General features: G+C 37.4%; 1 protein-coding gene across 10 annotated transcripts in view; it reads left to right on the forward strand.

The window, feature by feature from the left end:
- MYO5A (myosin VA) overlaps positions 1–20059 on the forward strand; it is a 212025-nt gene that overhangs the window by 66033 nt on the left and 125933 nt on the right. For 9 of the 10 annotated variants that reach the window (XR_014059930.1, XR_014059931.1, XM_081511474.1 and 6 more), the window contains exons 2-4: positions 3937–4047; positions 7352–7523; positions 11113–11257. Coding sequence is in view for 8 of the 10 variants with exons in the window: in XM_081511474.1 (XP_081367600.1) it covers positions 3937–4047; positions 7352–7523; positions 11113–11257 (428 nt within the window). In the remaining 2 variants the exon portion in view is untranslated. The remainder of the gene's footprint in view (positions 1–3936; positions 4048–7351; positions 7524–11112; positions 11258–20059) is intronic. The other variant, XM_081511478.1, reaches the window with a different exon arrangement.

Consider the following 20059-nt stretch of genomic DNA (forward strand, 5'->3'; position numbering starts at 1 on the left):
TGTTGCCAAACTGCTTATGACTTAATAGAGGAACTATGAAAGATGTGCCTATGTGCTGTCTGTAAGCAAATAACGTGCATGGGAGTTTGGGGAAGGGAAAGAATCACATGGATCAGATTTTTGGGATTTAGAGACTGGTCATTTACTGTCAGTCTTATTCCCAAGGTGTCTGAGGCCTCAGAAACTATTATTCTGAGTGCTCAAACTTTTGGGTTCCTTGACTGACAAAATGCAAGTTCGCAAAACTTCCAGTGAGTCACCTGCATTAATCAAGGACCTCTTGAGTGTTGTCATTGTGGTAGAATACAGCGAGAATGATGACTGCTGCCTCCTTCAGCACACAGGGATGGGTGTAACCCCTGAGAAGCCATGCTGCTTGGTGCTCCTCTCTGCAGGGACCAGTGCAGGCATGTCCCCTGAACCAGCCTTTCCAGGGCTCTCCCATTAGACTCAGTCAGCTTTACCTCGTCATAAATTATGTTGTATGACAGATAATTTTTATTTTCCTTGCAAGCTACTAGTCTTTGATGTGTATTTATATTTCAGTGTTATCTGTTTTAAGCCTTTTTCTCTTTTCTTCATGTCCTACAGTTTTTGTGGCTTTAGTCACAGTACCTCATATCCCAAATCCTTGTTTTCCCTTTTCCTACAATTTCTACATTAGTGTTCACTCTTGCTTTGCCTACTACTCCACGAGTCTCTTCTCTGAGTCTCTGACTCCTACCCCATCTCAGGTGTGCTTTGTGGCTTCAGGAAAAATCCTGAGGTGGGTCTGTGAAGTTTGCCTTTGCTACTTCTCTTCTCCATTCTCCTAACTTTTTTCCCTTCTCTTGCCCTATCTCTGCCTTAAATAGAATCAACACAAATGTCCCACTAACTGTGGGCAAGGAGGTGAGCCAATCTAGATAGGATGCAAAGACGGCTTAAGGAACATGCAGTCTAGTGTAGGAGGTCTGAAGTATCATAAGTGAGGCATTTGAGGGACTCACAAGGTAATGAGGGATAGAGTAGTGTGAATTAAAAATGGAATGGGGAGCATGGCAGGAAAGTTTCACCCTCTATTAGCTAATGGAGACAGCTAGTGACAGAGTTGTTACAAGACATTGGACCTTCCCTTGTTTTGTCTTGCTAGGAACTCTGTTGGGGCTGGTCCACTTTGGCTAGGGTTATCTTTCACTAACTGCTTCAGTTTCACTAGGTACCTGGGCAGACTTAGTGGGTAGGTGTATCCACTCCTATTTCTGATTCCTCCCTGACTATTGCTGCCACATCTCATTTTTAGGTTCTCGTGTGATCTTGGGACCTTGCCTTCTTGTCTTCCTTTTCAGTCTTAACACTGGATGTAGCTGAACAAGCTTAGTCCTCTTCATCAGGGCTATCGTGTATTTTCTCTGGGGGCCTAAGGGGACAGTGGAAAGTAAGGTTGAAGATGATAGAGGTAATAGGAAGGGGTGTTGTCAGGTTGAGATTCCTCTCTGTTTCAGCATCTAAGGTATATATATATTCCCAACTGACCTAGTTCTGTTATAGTTGTTTCTGCAGAGTCACTGATCCTCACTGATTAAGAAGGAAAAGAATAATAAAGAGACAGTGGTAATAATAGACTGACTTCTGACCTATTTCTCTTTGGATACTTTCCCCAGAGATAGAGATAAGATAAAGGGGAAGTTGGTTGTCAGAGTGATGTTTGGTGTTTCAATATCTTGCCTCTGGTGAGTGTAAGGGCCTTAGCCTCTGTCTTCTATCTGTAAGTGTTGTTAACATCTGGCTCTTGGAAATCAAACCTTTGGCAAAGTACCAGCTCATTACTGCTTCCAAAATACTTGTAGAAATCTGAGCTAGACCTTGCTATGGACAAAACACAAAGCACTTCTTTCTAGATTTAGTTGAAAACTCATGTTTAGAGCAGGTCAGCCATAATTCTACACACTCACTTGGACCCATTTTGCTTTTTGTGTTTTCATCAGTCAAGGTAGTAGGTTACTTCATGACTCTGAATCTCACGTTTTGGACGTCTTTTTTGGAACTAGTAAATCCTTTCAGAAAAAGTTATAGAAATACTGGCTTTCTAAAGTAGGCTTCAGAGTGGAAGCAGTTAGTAAACAGAAATGTTAGTTTTTTTAATTTATTTTTTAATTGGCGGAAAAACGCTTTACAATTTTGTGATGGTTTCTGCCGTACAACAGTTACGGCAAATCAGCCGTGATTATACGTGTACCACCTCCCTCTTGAACCTCCCAGAAATCTTTATTGAATGAGTAAGATTTTAGTAATGTGTATGGATATTACTCAGTTTAATAGACTGTATAACTGAGGGAAAAGTTATGAAATAAGTTGTAGTAACATATTTGATATATAACATTAATAATCACTTCTTATGGAAAAATATTTAGTAACAATCTCAGCCTATATTTATATGTTGGTTTATGCTTTTCACAGAGTTTCTGTGTGTATAAACCTTGGAGATAAACTAGATGAGTCTTGCTGTCATCCCCCATCTTGCAGATACCTGAAATAAAAGCTAAAAGACCAATCTGGTAGTCCTGGGATTGGAATCCATAACCTGGCTTGGTACTCTTTTCTCTACAAACTGTTCAGACCAAAAATCTGCATGAATCTATGATAATAAAGATAAATAAAGCAAGGGGTGAGGTTTTGTTCTGTTTTGGTTTTTTTTTTTATACTCACTTTTATTCAGTTTAAGGATTGGCATTCTTTTAGCAAATACTCAGGGCCCAGCTTGTACCAGATACACAAGCACTTGATACAGTGTTGAACAAGATAAATATGGAACTTATATTCTAACAAAGTAAGAAAAATAGTAAATACGTAAACAAGAAATAACATAAGTAAATTCAGGTAGTAATAAAAGCTCTGAAGAAAATAGAGACAGGCTGGTGTTGGTGGTATTTTCATATGTGATATATTCCTGAAAATGGGCACCAAGGCTTAGTGTCCATATGTTTTAAAGGAAGATTCCTTTCTAAGGAATCCAAACAGTCATAAAACACCTCTTCATTGTGGTGTTTGGAGGACCCAATCAAAATTGATCTGAAGTTCAAAACTGGCTTAAGTCCAGAGGGTGTAGCTGAGGCTAAAGATTTGCTGTTTTAGAAACTCCTCTTGATACGTCTTTCATGATATTGAGGCTAGGATGAATATTCCATTTTACCATTTTCACTCATCTTTATAAAATAATGAAGACAAAATATAGACAGCAGTGCCTTCTCATTTTTTAAAAATTAGCAGCAGAACTTTCTTCAAAGCTAATTCCAGATGTCCAGTATGTAAAACAGCTGTGGCTCGTCTGTTCATACCATAATGACCCCCCAAGAATACTGAGAGATCACTAAGGGTTTGCAGAACACAGGATGAAAACTACAATAAAAAATTCAAATTTTAAATCTTATGATTGAAAAAAATAGCTGTGCTGCTGAAACTGGCACAGCCACCATACCAGAGCTTCCAAATCTTGTTCTTAAACCCATGAAAGTCTGGATTCAGTGAAAAAATAGGTTTATACGTACATTTTAATCTAAAATTAAATTTTGGGGTAGCATTCTTAATATAAGGCGAAGTCAAATTTTAATCAAGGCTATTTCTTCAGAGCGTAGTTTGCCCCTCTTCCGTAGTGTTATCGAGATAGAATTGACATACTGCACTGTATGAGTTTAAGGTGTATGACATAATGATTTGCATTGCATATATTGTGAAATTATTACCACAATACAGAGCATGCCTTTTAATAATGAGGGCTTGATGGTCCTACTGAAGCTAAAGTACTTTTCATCTGCTAATTTAAAAGTTAAATTTCATATTGGCTGTGTTTTATTTTGTTCGTAAACTGTTTAATTATAAATACACCCATGATTTTTTAATATCATTATAAAGTAATTGAATTTCTGGTTTAAAAATTTTTTTCTTCTTGTCTTCTAGTTTGCCAGGGTTTGGATACCTGATCCTGAAGAAGTTTGGAAGTCAGCAGAGCTGCTCAAAGATTATAAACCAGGAGATAAAGTTCTCCTGCTTCACCTTGAGGATGGAAAGGTAGGAATTCTGCTTTTATTTGTTGTTATTGGCATAAAGTGAAGGAAATGCAAAAGAGTAAATTTGCTGTGAGATACTTAACTTCACTTGGAAGTTAAATTTTGAATTAATCTAATCTTTTCACTTAACTGATAAAAATGGCAAACAATTTTCTATCCCAAAGGGTTAGTGAAAATAGCAGATACTTTAAAAATCCATTATTTTGGCTTATGAATTTATTATGATCTGATTTAGATTCACATCTAATCCTCCCATAGATATTCCTGTTTATCTGTATTTTGTTTAAGATATCACTTAAATAATTCATATTAACTAAGAAAACAACATTTCAAGAGCCAGCTTGAGATATGATATTTGCTGGAACTAGGTATTTGAAAAATATTTACTTAGAAGCTATTATCTATAAGACCCTTTGCAATGGCACCCCACTCCAGTACTCTTGCCTGGAAAATCCCATGGATGGAAGAACCTGGTGGGCTGCAGTCCATGGGGTCGCGGAGAGTTGGACACGACTGAGAGACTTTCACTTTTCACTTTCATGCATTGGAGAAGGAAATGGCAACCCACTCCAGTGTTCTTGCCTGGAGAATCCCAGGGACGGCGGAGCCTGACGGGATGTCGTTTATGGGGTCGCACAGAGTCGGGCACGACTGAAGCGACTTAGCAGCAGCAGCAGCAGTGGCCAGAAAAACCTATAACCAGTTGTATCTCTATAGTTTCCCATCTGCATTCACTGCAGAATAGACTTTAGTTCCACCCTTTTTCTTCTCTCCACTGCATTTGACAGGGCATGTCACACTTTTTTTAACAAAAATGTAATATATAAATATATATATTTTTTTTTCTTAAAAAAAGTGTGACATTAATTTCCTCTAAACAGTTTATAATCTAGCCAGGAGAATGCAGGATATAGAAAGTAGTTCAATACTGCAATACTAAAAATGTCAAAAGATAAGCTTATGATTAATTGCCAAGTGAGTAATACTGTCCTGATAGTTAATATCTATTGAACACTTACTATGTACCAGGTGTGGTTCTAAGTCCTTTATATCCTATAACTCACTTAATCCTCACAACAATCCTATGAGATAGGCCTGTTATTATTACCACTTTATGAATGAAGTACTGAGACTCAGAAAATTTGGGACTTGCTCAGAGTTATACAGGCATTAAGGGATGAAGTTGGGACTTTAATCCAGTAGATTGTCTTTATGGTCTGTGCTCATCACCACTGTGCTGTACTGTAAAGACAGTGACTTTAGGGTCCCAAGAGAGAGAAATATCACTGTGGGGTGCTTCAGGGAAGGCTCCCAAGAGAAGGAAGAGTTTTGACTAGACAGAATTTGGATTAACAAAGAGAAAGGGGATAGACTTTGTGAGACTTGGAATATATTTTGGAGATAGTGAATATCACAAGTTGACTGGAACAGAGATTTAGAAAGGTGTGTGTTCTAGTTCAAGGCTAGTGTGTTAGGGTACCTGCTATGTATCATGTTAAGAAGAGGCAAAAAATATGCTCTCTGACATTAATGTCAAATAAGAAAGTACATATACTTATGAATAGTGTGACATGTGATATAATAAATATAAATAAGAAACAAAAATTGAACAGAGTGGAGAGTGGTCAGAGTTGCTGATGAAGGCTAAGATTCAGAGATGCATTGTCTAAAGAATGAATAGACAAGGAGGAGTGCGTTTCAGGTATCTGGAGGAGCCTCGGCAAGGGCAGGGAGGCATGCACGGTATTGTGCATTTGGGGAGCTGTGCAAGTTTCATGTTGTTGGGATTTGACAGGAGAGGACTGGCAGAAATATGGGGAGTGGGAACCAGATCACAGAGAGTCTGGTGTTCATGCTATAACTCTTAACCTTCAACTGGCATATCTGGGAAGTGATTGTAGTGTTTTTAAACAGAAGAAGAGTGCCAGGTTTTCTGTTTTAGAAAAGACTCACTGGTGGTGGAGTGGAAAATGAATTTCAGGAGAGCAAAACAGAGGCAAGGCAATTATTCAGAAAGAAGGCACGGAAGAATTAGACCAGATTAGAAGGGCCTTGACTACCAAATAAGAAATTAACTTATTCAACATTCATTGATCATCCACTCTGTGAGGCACGTTAGGTACTTTAGGCTTTATTTTCTTATGATAATTCTCACAGCAAACCTGTGGGTTCGCACGTGGTATTGTAACTATTTTCAAAATAAGGAAGCCCAGACTCAGAGACATTAAGCAGTCTGACTGAGATCACACAGCCATTTTTTGTGTGGCAGGAGCCAATGCAAAGACTAGTCAGCTTTGGTAAAGGACATTAGACTCTAATAAACAGAGAGAGGTCGAGGATCAGACTATAAAAATTTCCTCCCCATTTTGCAGAATTCATTCCAACCTGATTTGATCATTTGACCTCTATATATCTCTTTAGTATTAACAAAAGTATTAGCAAAAGTCTTTTTACTAACTAACTTGTCCATCTCTGCAATTATATTGCTGTTTTTTTCCTTTTCATGTGTTGTATATTGTTTCCCCTTAATACATAATTGAGTGACAGTCTCAATGCTTGACTTTGCCATAAAGCCATATTCCTTAAAATGAGTAGTACTTCTTAATTTGCAGGGCCAAGCACTTCATTAAAAGTCTGATAAAAACTATGGACTGTATTTTAAAGAAATACACATATGTGTATGTACTTACACATACATGCATAGATGCAAAGTGTTAACATCTAATTTTAAGGGATTCTTGGGCCTCTCTGGGTTTAGGAGTTCCCAAGTACTTACCACATACTAAACATTGTCTCCTTTAATTTTTACCACACGCCTGTGAGCTCTTTCCATTATGTCCTTTTTACAAATGAAAGATTAAGGTTAAATAATATACACAAGACCACACAAGGAGTAAATAACAGTTGCAGGACTTGAACCTGCGTTGATCTGGCTCTAGAGCCAAGCTCTTACCACTCTCTTATACTGTCTGTCACTTATACAAGTGAAGAGGATAAAAAAAGAATTATTTTCCCATAGAAAATGATCTGACCTAGTAACTAGGTATAAAAAATAGTCTAGGCTTTGACTTTTCAAACTGTATTAGCAAAAAATGTTACTATGAGTTAATACATCTAGTGAAAACAAACTTTCCTTATTTTTTGCTGTTTCTACCAATTTCTGTGGTTTTGAGAGGTACCAGGAAAAAATGTATTTAATAACCGAGAAACAAATCAGGAATAGGAAGTGATCAAAATGTATTAATACATGCTGTATTGGGTTTTTGCCATGATTTACCCAGATGCTGTATCTTGTGCATTTTCAGGATTTGGAATATCGTCTAGATCCAAAGACCAAGGAACTGCCTCATTTAAGAAACCCTGACATACTTGTGGGTGAAAATGACCTCACAGCCCTCAGTTATCTTCATGAGCCTGCTGTACTCCATAATCTCAGAGTCCGCTTTATTGATTCCAAACTTATTTATACATATTGTGGTGAGTGTGCGTTGCTGTCTGAGTGAACTGTGAATTCTTTTTGCTAATGGACATAACCATGAAAATAATGTGCATGAGAAAGGCTGTGGGTGGATCTTTTCTTAGAAACATATTCACTTCAGAGTTATCAAAAGATTTCAGTTCAGTTCAGTTCAGTCGCTCAGTTGTGTCCGACTCTTTGCGACCCCATGGACTGCAGCACACCAGGCTTTCTTGTCCATCACCAACTCCCAGAGTTTACCCAAACTCATGTCCATTGAGTCGGTGATGCCATCCAACCATCTCATCCTCTGTCACCCCGTTCTCCTCCTGCCTACAATCTCTCCCAGCATCAGGGTCTTTTCAAATGAGTCAGCTCTTTGCATCAGGTGGCCAAAGTATTGGAGTTTCAGCTTCAACATCAGTCCTTCCAATGAACACTCAGGACTGATCTCCTTTAGGATGGACTGGTTGGATCTCCTTGCAGTCCAAGGGACTTTCAAGAGTCTTCTCCAGCACCACAATTCAAAAGCATCAATTCTTCGCTGCTCAGCTTTCTTTATAGTCCAACTCTCACATCCATACATGACTACTGGAAAAACCATAGCCTTGACTCTAAGGACCTTTGTTGGCAAAGTAATGTCTCTGCTTTTTAATATGCTATCTAGGCTAGTCATAACTTTCCTTCCAAGGAGTAAGCGTCTTTTAATTTCATGGCTGCAGTCACCATCTGCAGTGATTTTGGAGCCCAGAAAAATAAAGTCAGCCACTGTTTCCACTGTTTCCCCATCCACTTGCCATGAAGTGATGGGACTGGATGTTATGATCTTAGTTTTCTGAATGTTGAGCTTTAAGCCAACTTTTTCACTCTCCTCTTTCACTTTCATCAAGAGGCTCTTTAGTTCTTCTTCACTTTCTGCCATAAAGGTGGTGTCATCTGCATATCTGAGGTTATTAATATTTCTCCCAGCAATCTTGATTCCAGCTTGTGCTTCATCCAGCCCAACGTTTCTCACGATGTACTCTGCATATAAGTTAAATAAGCAGGGTGACAATATATAGCCTTGATGTACTTGTTTTCCTATTTGGAACCAGTCTGTTGTTCCATGTCCAGTTCTAACTGTTGCTTCCTGACCTGCATACAGATTCTCAAAAGATTTATCGTGTTCATTAGCTAGTTGCATTTTTTTTTTAATTTTTTTTATTTTATAAATTTATTTATTTTAGTTGGGGGCTAATTACTTTACAATATTGTAATAGTTTTTGCCATACATTGACATGAATCAGCCATGGGTTTACATGTGTTCCCCTTCCTGGACCCCCCACCCCCCTCCCTCCCCATCCCATCCCTCTGGGTCATCCCATTGCCCCGGCCCTGAGCCCTTGTCTCATGCATCGAACATGGAATGGTGTTCTGTTTCACATATGATAATATACATGTTTCAATGCTATTCTCCCAGAATTCTGGGAGAATAGCTAGTTGCATTTTATGCTGAATAAGCTCTTTTATGAACTTACAGAATATTACTCAGAATACGAAGAACTGGGCTCATCTTTTGCCTTTTCTCTGCATAGAAGTCGTATTCCAAATTTGATACTGATTTGCCAGTTATTTTAATCTCTTACAAAAACCAATACTTGAGTAGATGTCCAAAGACTTATCTTTGGGGTAGGTTCAAGATGTTTTCTCTTTTTCTCAGTTGCTTAGCAGTGCAGGACTGACTTGAGTTGCAGTAACACTGCTTGCTTGATCTGCTTGCCTGGGCCCCTGCTCCTTCCAGTACTAGCTGCCAGTGACCCAGCCCAGGATTTTTTTTTTTTCACTCTCCTAGCAGTTAAGCATACACATGTGTATATTCCCCCTTTCCTTCTTTTTCTTCTTTCTCTTCATTTTCTCTGGCTCTTTTTTCTCTACTGATTTTTTATCCTTCTTTCACTAAGTATTATCTACTGAGTCTCAGGTCTGGGATTTCCATCCATTTTCTCCTAAGTCTCTTTGCTGCATGTACCCAACTTAGTGCTCAACATTTCTTCATCGGGCTCCAGTTTAGGGCAGGGACAGCTATCTTTTCTTCTTAAAATAATTTATATTTTTTATATCCTTGATATTTGCTCTTTTTTCTTTCCTATCTATTAAGTCTGTTGCTCAATTTTCATTTTTTCTTCTGTTTATCTTTCTTGCGCATATGCTACCTTCTCGTGAAGCCTTTCCTGTCCACCCTATATTTTCTTCTCCTAGGCATCAGTATTCCTTCTCTGTTTAATCCCCCGTTTACCTTATTATCTATCCTGTAATATATATATATATATATATATTTTTCTTATTTATTGTCTGAATTTCCCTCTAGATTACAAGGTCCAGGAGGACAAAGATTTTTCTTTTTTTAAAAAAGTTTTTTTATTGAAATATAGTTGATGTGGTGGCTCAGACGGTAAAGAATCCACCTGCAATGCGGGAGACCTGGGTTCAATCCCTGGGTTGGGAAGATCCCCTGGAGAAGGGAACGGCTATATACTCCAGTATTCTTGCCTGGAGAATTCCATGGACAGAGGAGCCTGGTGGGCCCCAGTCCATGGGGTCGCAAAGAGTTGGACATGACTGAGCGACTTTGACTTTCACTTTACAATGTTATATAACTTACAGGTGTACAGTATAGTTACACACAATTTTTAAAGGTCATACTCTATTTAGATTAGTCTTTTTTTTTTTTACTGCTATAAATACAGCACTTAGAAAAGACTCGAAACTTAATTGTAGTCAAATATTTGTTGAGTGAATGACTAAAGTTAACATATATCTGCTATAAAATTTAAGGAAATACCAAAAAATGTATAAAAAAGGAAAAATAATTACATGGAATTCACCACTGAAAAATAACCAGTATTAAGTTGTCTTATATCCTGTGTGTAAATGTAAAAAAGTATAAATAAATATAAAATTGGAATCAGTCTATATATAATTGTGTCTTGTATTTTCCTATGGCACTTAATATGTGTCACAAACATGATCTGGATCACATGGATATAATAATACATATTAAACCACTCTCCCTTGTAAAAACATTTATTGAAATATAATTGATTCACAATGTCATATTTAGTTTCTGCTATATAGCAACGTGACTCAGTTATACATATGTATATTCTTTTCCGTGTTCTTTTCCATTGTGGTTTATCACAGGATATAGAATATATTTTCCTGTGCTATACATAAACCACTGTCCCTCTGTTATGTATTTTGTTTGTTTCTACTTTTCACTGTTATGAATAACATTATAATAAACATCTTTATTTTTTTTTAATCCCTTTACATGGTTTATTTCATTTGGATACATTTCTAGAAGTAGAATTTTTGGTTTAAATATTATAAAAATATTTGAAGTTCTTCCAATATTGCCACAATTTTTACTACTTTAACCTAGTCTTGTTTGTAAATGGCGTTTTAGTTAGGACTTAATGGTTCACAGGCAAATGCTACGGTATATTTTGACTCTTAACAATTTGTTAGTTTGGTATTAATTGAATTTTAACTGTGATTCTCACTTTACCAAGTTTGATATGCCCGTTAGGATATTATTGACTTCTTTTGTTTTTTTACCTTCCTCCCCAGGTATAGTCCTAGTAGCTATAAATCCTTATGAACAGCTGCCTATTTATGGAGAAGATATTATTAATGCATATAGTGGTCAAAACATGGGTGATATGGATCCACATATCTTTGCAGTAGCTGAAGAAGCTTACAAGCAAATGGCCAGGTTGGTGGAAGCTCTATTACTATTTCATTACTTTTATTGGATGTGATCATTTCTTCTTTACTGAGTCATAGATATTTTAAAATACAGTGAATAACAACTTGTAAATTATTAAATAAACAGCCTCGATTAATTTGTTTCAAGTGGCCTGAATTATTATCAAAATAGCCTAACATTTGTAAAAGGACATATAGTTTTTAAAAATTACTTCTGATATCTCACTATAATCCTGTGACTATTCAAGGACAGATGTTACATTTTTTAGATGAATGGATCAAGGTTTGGAGGTAGTAAGCAACTTATTTAGCTAGTGAGTGGCAGACCAGAACTAAAAGGCCTAAATGCTGATAGAAATCTGTCTGTATCTGGGGTGATTTAAACAGGAAACTGTGAGTTTTAAGTTAGTGAATTTTAGGGAATCAGTGATCCTGAACAGCATCAGGAAAATGTCTTTGATGATAACTGTGGAACCCTAATATTTTTAGAGTGGAGAATGAGAGAAAAGTCTACTTTCAAGACTAGATTAAGCTCTTGGTAATATAATGTAATGCAAAATTACACATGCATTGAAGACTAGTCTATTTTTAACCTATTTCTCTAGTCTAGAGGTAAGGATGTGGCATGTTATAAATATGAATTGGAAACCCTCAAGCAGTTTATGGAGAGAAAACTAATACTGCAGAGTTTTTTATTTTCTCCTTTCCAACAAGAGAGAGTGTTTGTACATAATTGGACCAGTGTATGACAGAATTTTAGAATTATTTCAATGACAGAATCCATAGAAGTCATTATGTCCTTTTGTTAGTAAAATAATATTGATACTTCTAATGACAGGTAACAGCTATTAAGTACTCTTTCTGTGCAAGACACTGTTTAATTGCCTCCCATTCACTAAGTAGTTTTATCCTTATAGGACTCATCTAAGGTCAGAGAAGGCAATGGCACCCCACTCCAATACTCTTGCCTGGAAAATCCCATGGTCGGAGGGGCCTGGTGGGCTGCAGTCCAGGGGGTCGCTAAGAGTCGGACACAACTGAGCGATTTCACTTTCACTTTTCACTTTCATGCATTGGAGAAGGAAATGGCAACCCACTCCAGTGTTCTTGCCTGGAGAATCCTGGGGACGGGGGAGCCTGGTGGGCTACCGTCTATGGGGTCGCACAGATCGGACATGACTGAAGTGACTTAGCAGCAGCAGCAGCAAGGTTGGTATTGTCATTTTATAGATGAGAAAGCTAATGACACAAATGAACTTTTACCAATCAGAAACAGAGTCACAAACATGGAGAATAGATTTGTTTCCAGGGGGAGGCAGAGTAGAAGAGGGATGGACTGAGAGTTTGGGGTTAGCAGATGCAAACTATTATATACAGAATGAATAAACAATAAGGTCCTATGTATAGCATAAGAAACTATATTCAGTATTCTGTGATAAACCATAATGAAAAAGAACATTAAAAATAAATGTATTAGTAAAATGATTTCAAAATCAATTAGTCTGACACTATGAAATATTGACATATTAAATATAAAATGATGAAACATGGTTTTGTTCTACATGTCATATTATTTCAGATTCTGCTATAGAATACTAACCAAAAGTTTACTTCTAAGTTTAAAGGTGAGAACATTCCATTTATTGGTATAATTTTTTTCCCCTGAAATATTGGGTTGGCCAGAGTTCATTTGGATTTTTCTACTACATCTTGTGGAAAAACAAACTTGAATGAACTTTTTTGGCCAGCCCAGTAGAAAAGCTGCCAGTATTTTATTTGTTTGGTGTTGAGCTCTGCAAAACAATGTTAGCACCTTACAAGTTGAACCTGAGAGTTGAACTTGATTTGCCCTTGTGGGAAAATACTTTGAGACTATGCAAATATCCTGTTTCTCATAATATACTTTCACTCACAAGTTTTAACATCCATCAGCAGTTCTTACCTGCAGGTTATTACTGTGGTGTTTGCCAGGTGGTTGTTTGCTATTTCCATCATTCCTTCTATAGGTATGAATAAGAAGTCTAATCTAAGGAAAAGCTGTTTCTCCCCCACCCCCAACTTACTTATTATTTATTTTGTATTTGTATCAGTATGAACTAATGAATGTGTATTTCATACTATGGATTATTCTGGATTCGTGCATGTGTACTTAGTTGCTCAGTCATGTCCAACTCTTTGCAACTCCTTGAACTGCAGCTACCAGGCTCCTCTGTCCATGCCTGTCCATTCAGGCAAGAATACTGGAGTGGGTTGCCATGTCCTGCTCCAGGGGATCTTCCCAACCCAGGGATCGAACCCAGGTCTCCCACAGTGCAGACAGATTCTTTACCTATTCTACATTACTGTCATTATTTATTTTGTTCAAACTGTCTCAGATTTGGCCATTGAGAGCTCTTTCCAGTGTCCTTTAACGTTCTCCCATCATCTTTTGAGCATTTCCTTATTTTCTAGCACCACCATGTTTTCTAATTTTCTTGCCCCAACCCTCAATGAATTCAGCCATTTCTTCAAGGACCCCTGATTCCTTCTACTGAAGAAATGGTACTTAGAAACTAAGATCTGGGTGCTAGATGCATTCACTACTTGGGTATCCTTGCCTATGAACCTTCTCAGTGCACACAGCTAAGAAATATGTTGCCCCCCACACCTTCACCAACAGAAGGTGTTGTCATAATTTAAAATTTCTACCAAACTGACAGGTGAGAAATGGTATCCTAGTGTTGTTTTAATTTACCTTTCTCTAAGTAGCACAGACTTTGCACATCTTTACACACACACACACACACACACACCTGTATCTATATAATGGATATATCTTTAAAACCATAAAACCATTAAAATCATGCTGATTCCTCCAATTTCAGTTCAACATCACAGTTTTTATTTAATTTATATTTTGTCTTTATTTTTAAAATTTTTATTGATGTTTATTCTTGCTTTGACTAGTGTTGGGGTACCATATGTGGTCTTCTGGGTTTTTTTGTTTGTTTGTTTATTTATCTTTTGGTTAAATTGGGTCTTCATTGCTGTGTGCGGGCTTTGTTGGATTGCAGTGAGTGGGCTTCTCGTTGTGGTGGCTTCTCTTATTGTGAAGCACGGGCTCTAGGCACACAGGCTTCAATCGTTGAGGCTCATGGGCTCTACTTGTGGCTCATTGACTCAGTTGCCCTATGGCGTGTGGAATCTTCCTGGATGAGGGACTGAACTCATGTCACCTGCATTGGCAGGTGATTCTTAACCACTGGACCACCAGGGAAGTCCCAACACCACAGTTTTTATTCTTGATTTCTTTTTTCTTCTTTTAACTTCTTTCTTTGATCTTGAGAAACCTGACTCTCATTATCCATAGTATATTTACTTGTTTGCTCAATCCTAGAATATTCTTAGTTTCACAAATGCTAACCCATAGCACTGTGAAAAGCAAATTTACCACTCAAGTGCAATATTTGTGTCCAGGTCATTTTGTCTTTAGTCTTACATAATATGAAGTACCAATTTCCAAAGTTACCTAGGTTGGTTCATTTTTTCCCCACTTACTTTATTAATTTGTTGAACCACTCTCCCATATATGATCACTTAGATTGTTTGCAACATTTTGCTATTGCAAACAGTACTACAATAAATAAGTTTGTATATTTATTATTTATTATATACATTTTTATATTTGTATTTCTTTATTTCTCTTCCAAGTTGCTTTTAATGAAGTCTTGGGAACAAAACATACAGTCTGACTCAGATACACCATGGAGCAAGGCCTAGATAATGAGATAATTTTGCCCACATCTTGGGGATAAGGGTGATATATATGTCTTTATGAACATTATTTTTTTTAAAAATGTAAACTCTGTACAACATTCTCCAGTTGCTAGAGAACCCACTGAGACTCTATCATCAATAGGACCTCAGACACATCTCAGGGATGGAAAGAGAGGTAGGCAGTTTTTCCACAGCCGGAGGAGGCTGCAGCTGTCCTCATCTCTGCCGGGAATACCAGGCAGTGGCAAGCAGCACTGAAAGAACAGAGTGGGGCAGTGGTATTGGGAAGCTCTCTATATCTTGATCATAAATATTTGGAACAATCCAGTTGGTGATATTTATTGCCAATGGGGCCAGAGCTGGAGGGAGACTTCTCATCCACAAGGGTCAGAGAGTGCACCTCCCTGCTTGAAGCGGGACAGGAGAGGTGATGGGAGCAAAGAGATAGAGCAAGGGACTCTCACACTCTTGGCTACCTCAACTGGAAGACTGCCACAGGGCCATGAGCAGCTTAAACCACCCAACTGCTTTCAGGAGGGTGCAGAATCTAATCACTGACAGGCTTTGGTAGTTTAGGTTCATACCTGTTTCAGAGCTTTTCTCTACTTGGCATCACAGGAATTCCTCAGCTGGGGTAGAAGGTCTGGTTAAATGTGTCTTCATGTCCAGCAATGGTGCTTTTGCTCCAAGCCAGGACCCAGTTTCTCTTGGAACCTATGGCTCCCATGTCTAGCACAGTGCTGTTTGAGCTGAACACCATGGCCTTGGTGACTTGTGACACGATGGTTTGAAAATCAAAATTGCTGTGTAAGCAGATGGAGGCATTGCTGGGTTTGGGGCCTATCAGCAGAAGTGGGGTTTGACTTCACATTGTACATGGTCTTACCCCCAAAGCCTAATTTGCTTGCATTGGATTACACAGTGTTCAGTGCTAATGCAGTAACCTTGACCAGCTTTTAAGAAGACAGGTTAGAGGTGGTGCACATTTTTGTATTTTTAAAAGTGGCATTGGTAGGTCAAAAGGTAGGTGTAAATATATTGCCAGATTTCCTCTAAAAGAGTTGTTCTGGCTTGCATTTTTGCCAAAATTGTTCAAGAGTGTCTATTTCCCCATAGCTTTATCAACAACATATGTAATCTTTCTTTTTTTGTGTGTGTGTATGTGCTTAGTTGCATCTGACTCTTTGCGACCCCATGGACCATAGCCCACCAGGTTCCTCTATTGTGGAACTGTCCAGGCAAGAATACTGGAGTGGGTTGCCATTTCCTACTCTGGGGGATCTTCCCCATCCAGGGATCAAACCTGCATCTCTTGCGTCTGCTGCATTGGCAAGGGATTCTTTACCACTGCGTCATGTTCTTGCCAGTTTAATGGTATCTTAATGTTGTTTTCATCTGCATTTCTTTAAATATGAGTAAGTTTGAATATCTTTTCATATGTTTAAGAGCAGTTTCATTTTTTGTTTGTTTCTTTGTTTATGGGCTGAATTGTTTATTCAACTTTTTCCATTTTTCTATTGTTCTTTGGTTCTTTAATCTTCAATTTTAGGAGTTAAGTATATATATATATAAAAGATATATTGGCCCTTTATCTGTGTTATATTGCAAATACTTCCCCCTCAATTTTATTTTGCTTGTAATGTCCTTTTCCAAGCAAATTTATTATTTTTTATTTCTTTGGATTTTAAGTCACTGTTAGAAAACCTTTCTCTATACCAAAGCAAAAAAGATTTAATCCCCTTTTCTTCTAGTGTTTGTATTGTTTTTATAGCTTACCTTTAGATCACTGATTCCATTGGAGTTTATACTTTTGTATGATGAGAGATATGGATCTAAATTTGTCTTTTTTCCAGATGGCTACACAGTTATCTCAGTGTCACTTATTAAGAAGCCCATCTTTGCCCCAGTTATTTGAGATGCCACCTAAAATTTATCATGCCCTCAATTTTCTTATGTTCTTGGTTTAATTTCTTGGCTATATTCTTTCCTCTTTCTTTATTCATGTACCAGTACCACACTGCTTTGATTATAGTGATTTTATAGTGTGTTTTATGTTTGTCTGATACCATTAACCACCCCTCCCCCCACACACTGTCTTTTTCATTATTTTCCTGGTTATCCTTAGGCATTTGTTTTTATATGTAGATTTTGGTATTAACTTATCCAACTCCATAAAAAATAAAGCTAACTTCTGAGTAATAACATGAAGGAAAGGAGGAAGCAAGCCATTCAGATATCTGGAGAAAGAATATTCCAAGCAGAGAGATTAACAATTGCAAGGACCATACAAAGCCTTGAGGACTTTTGTAGCATATTTGACTTTTTCTCTGAGTGTGGGTTTTGAGCAGGGGAATGACATGATCTGACAGCTGTGTTAAAAATTCATGATAGTTTCCTACCAAAAATGTATATCCTGAATCTAATCATGAGAAAAACTGTAAATGAGTTATATACTGCAAAATAGCTGTATATACTCTTCAAAATTATCAAGATAAAGATAGTCAAAGAAAGGCTGAGAAACTGTTCCTGATTAAAGGAGAGAGTGGAAACATGCCAGTTAAATGCAGTGAATATTTGGAATTGAATCCTTGATGATGAGGGAGACAGAGTAACTTTGTAAGGGGCAATACTGGATGATTGTAAAATAGGAATATAGACTGTAGATTAAATAATAGTTTTATATCAATTTTACATTTCCTGATTTTAATCACAGTAGATATGTAAGAGCAATGTCATTGTTCTTAGGAAGTATACTCTAAAATATGTAGGAGTCATTGTGTCTATGACCTACTCACAGATGTTTCAGAAAATATCAAAATAAGAGAAACAAGAGACATTTATGAAACAAATGAGCAAAATCTAAACAATTGGTGAATCTGAGTAAAACATGTACAGGAATTCAGTTTACTCTTTTTGTCATTTTCTGTAAGTTTGAAATCATCTCAAAGGTAAAAAAACTAACAAAACAAAAGGACTGAATGTAATACAACAAGGGTCAATTCCAGGTAACTAGTTAGGAGAATTTTGTATTGATCCAAGCAAGAGGTAATGATAACCTAATAGAGGAGAATACAGTCAGAGATGGTGAGAAGTGGATGGGCTCTGGATAAGCTTTTAAGGTGGAACATAAGAAGACTTGCTTATATGGGGTTATGAGAGAAAAAGAGAAGTCAGAGATGGTGGCAAAGTATTTGGTCTGAGTACCTAAAAGATTGGAGTTGCTGTTTACTGAGATGGAGGAAATTCAGGCAGAACAGGTTGTGCATGTAGGGATGGAAGTGTTGGAAGAAGGGGGTGGAGTTCCATTTTAGATATTTAAGACTGAAATGGCATTTTTGACATCTGTCCTCAAAGCACAGTTTACACAAGTGATTCTTGCCCCATAGATATGTGTCCAGTGACAGCAGCATAACTAGGATCCTTGGCTTATTACTTCTTTCTCAGCATGACGCTTACAGAGAATAGTGTCCTCATAGAATATTTTCATAGACTAGCCTCTTAATTTTAACAGTCCTGTCAGCTTATGGAAGAGAAGAACTCAGTGGGCTGCTATGTCTGTCTTCTCATATTTTTGTTTCACATTCTTATCAGTCTTTTCTCATCCTGAAACTGATTGCTCTCTGATAATTAAAGCACAGTATTATTTTCCTTAAAACATCAGAGCTTTTTTTTTTTATCTCTTTTTTCTCTTTAAAAACAAGTAATATTGATTGCTTAATTTGGTATTTTTTTCCTCCACTGTGAATGAGAGAGCAAATAAATTTTATTGATTGTTTCATTTATGGGTTTTCTTAAAATAAATTTGAGAGTTATATGCATAACCTTAGTGTGAGGGAAACAATATCCATATTAGTCGAAGCTACATAAACAAATAACTATATAAGCTTAAATCTTCTGGTCTCCCTGGACCTCAGCTTTATTACCTGAAATAGAACACTTGCTCTAGCTGATGTCGCTTTACATTGAAGGCATTCTTTGGTATGCATTTGTTTGCATTTGGCTCCTGGGCACTAATGCAGAAGTCTTTTACTCTTTCCAGTGGAGGGCAAACCATGGTGAGGAGCTTGAAGAGAAGCAGAAGGAGCATAGTATAGACTTTTCATCTGGAAACTAAGAGATGTGGAGCGTAACAACTCACTTCTGCTTTAACCTTGGATAAGCCATCTGACCTCTCTGCATTATTGTTTCCCGCGACCAAGAAAAGATAATATTTATCATGCTTACATCAGAGATGAAAATTACCTTAGATGATAAACATAAAAAGCACTTTGAAAAATACTATTTAAATCTAAGCTGTTACTATCATCACAGTCTTCATCATCATGGAGTCTCATGACTATTTCTAGGCCTTTCCTTAGGGTGGGCCCTTCTTGCATTTGTTTAGGCAGTCTCTGAAGCTTCACTCTGAGTTTCGTTGGCCAAGTGGATGCTGGCTGTTATAGATCACAAAATCTCTCCTGTTACCTCCTGTGACTCACCAGCCATGTGGTACCAATTATTTCTACTTGTGCAAATATGAAGTAGCACATGCTATGTGATAAGGAACTTTATATATGATATATATATATATATATACATATATATATATATATATATATATATAGGGGGACTAACTTCCATTAGTAATTAGGAGCTACCATGTTTAGAAATATGCTGTGTGCCAAGCATGGGGTCAGGCATGTTACCTCTAATTTCATTATACCCCTGGGAGCAAACATCATCACCCCTGCTTTACAAACGAGGAAACTGAGGAAAATAACTTTCAGACCATTGTGCTAATAGTATCTGGGAATGGAGATTTGAATCCGGCTCTGAGTCTCCAAAGCCTATCTTCTTTGTTGTTTAATTTTCTTACTTCCAATTACATGATCCTATTTATATATATATCCATTACTGGAAAAAAACAGGCTATTTCCTTTATGGCATCTTTACATTAATTTCATAGGCCCTATACTGATGAAAGGCTTCCCTGGTGGCTCAGTGGTAAAGAATCTGCCTGCCAGTGCAGGATACATGAGTTCAATCCCTGGGTTGGGAAGATCCCCTGGAGAAG

The sequence above is a fragment of the Giraffa tippelskirchi genome, chromosome 7, assembly GCF_054371585.1.
Source record: "Giraffa tippelskirchi isolate mGirTip1 chromosome 7, T2T-mGirTip1v1.2.pri, whole genome shotgun sequence".
NCBI classification, from domain to species: domain Eukaryota; kingdom Metazoa; phylum Chordata; class Mammalia; order Artiodactyla; family Giraffidae; genus Giraffa; species Giraffa tippelskirchi.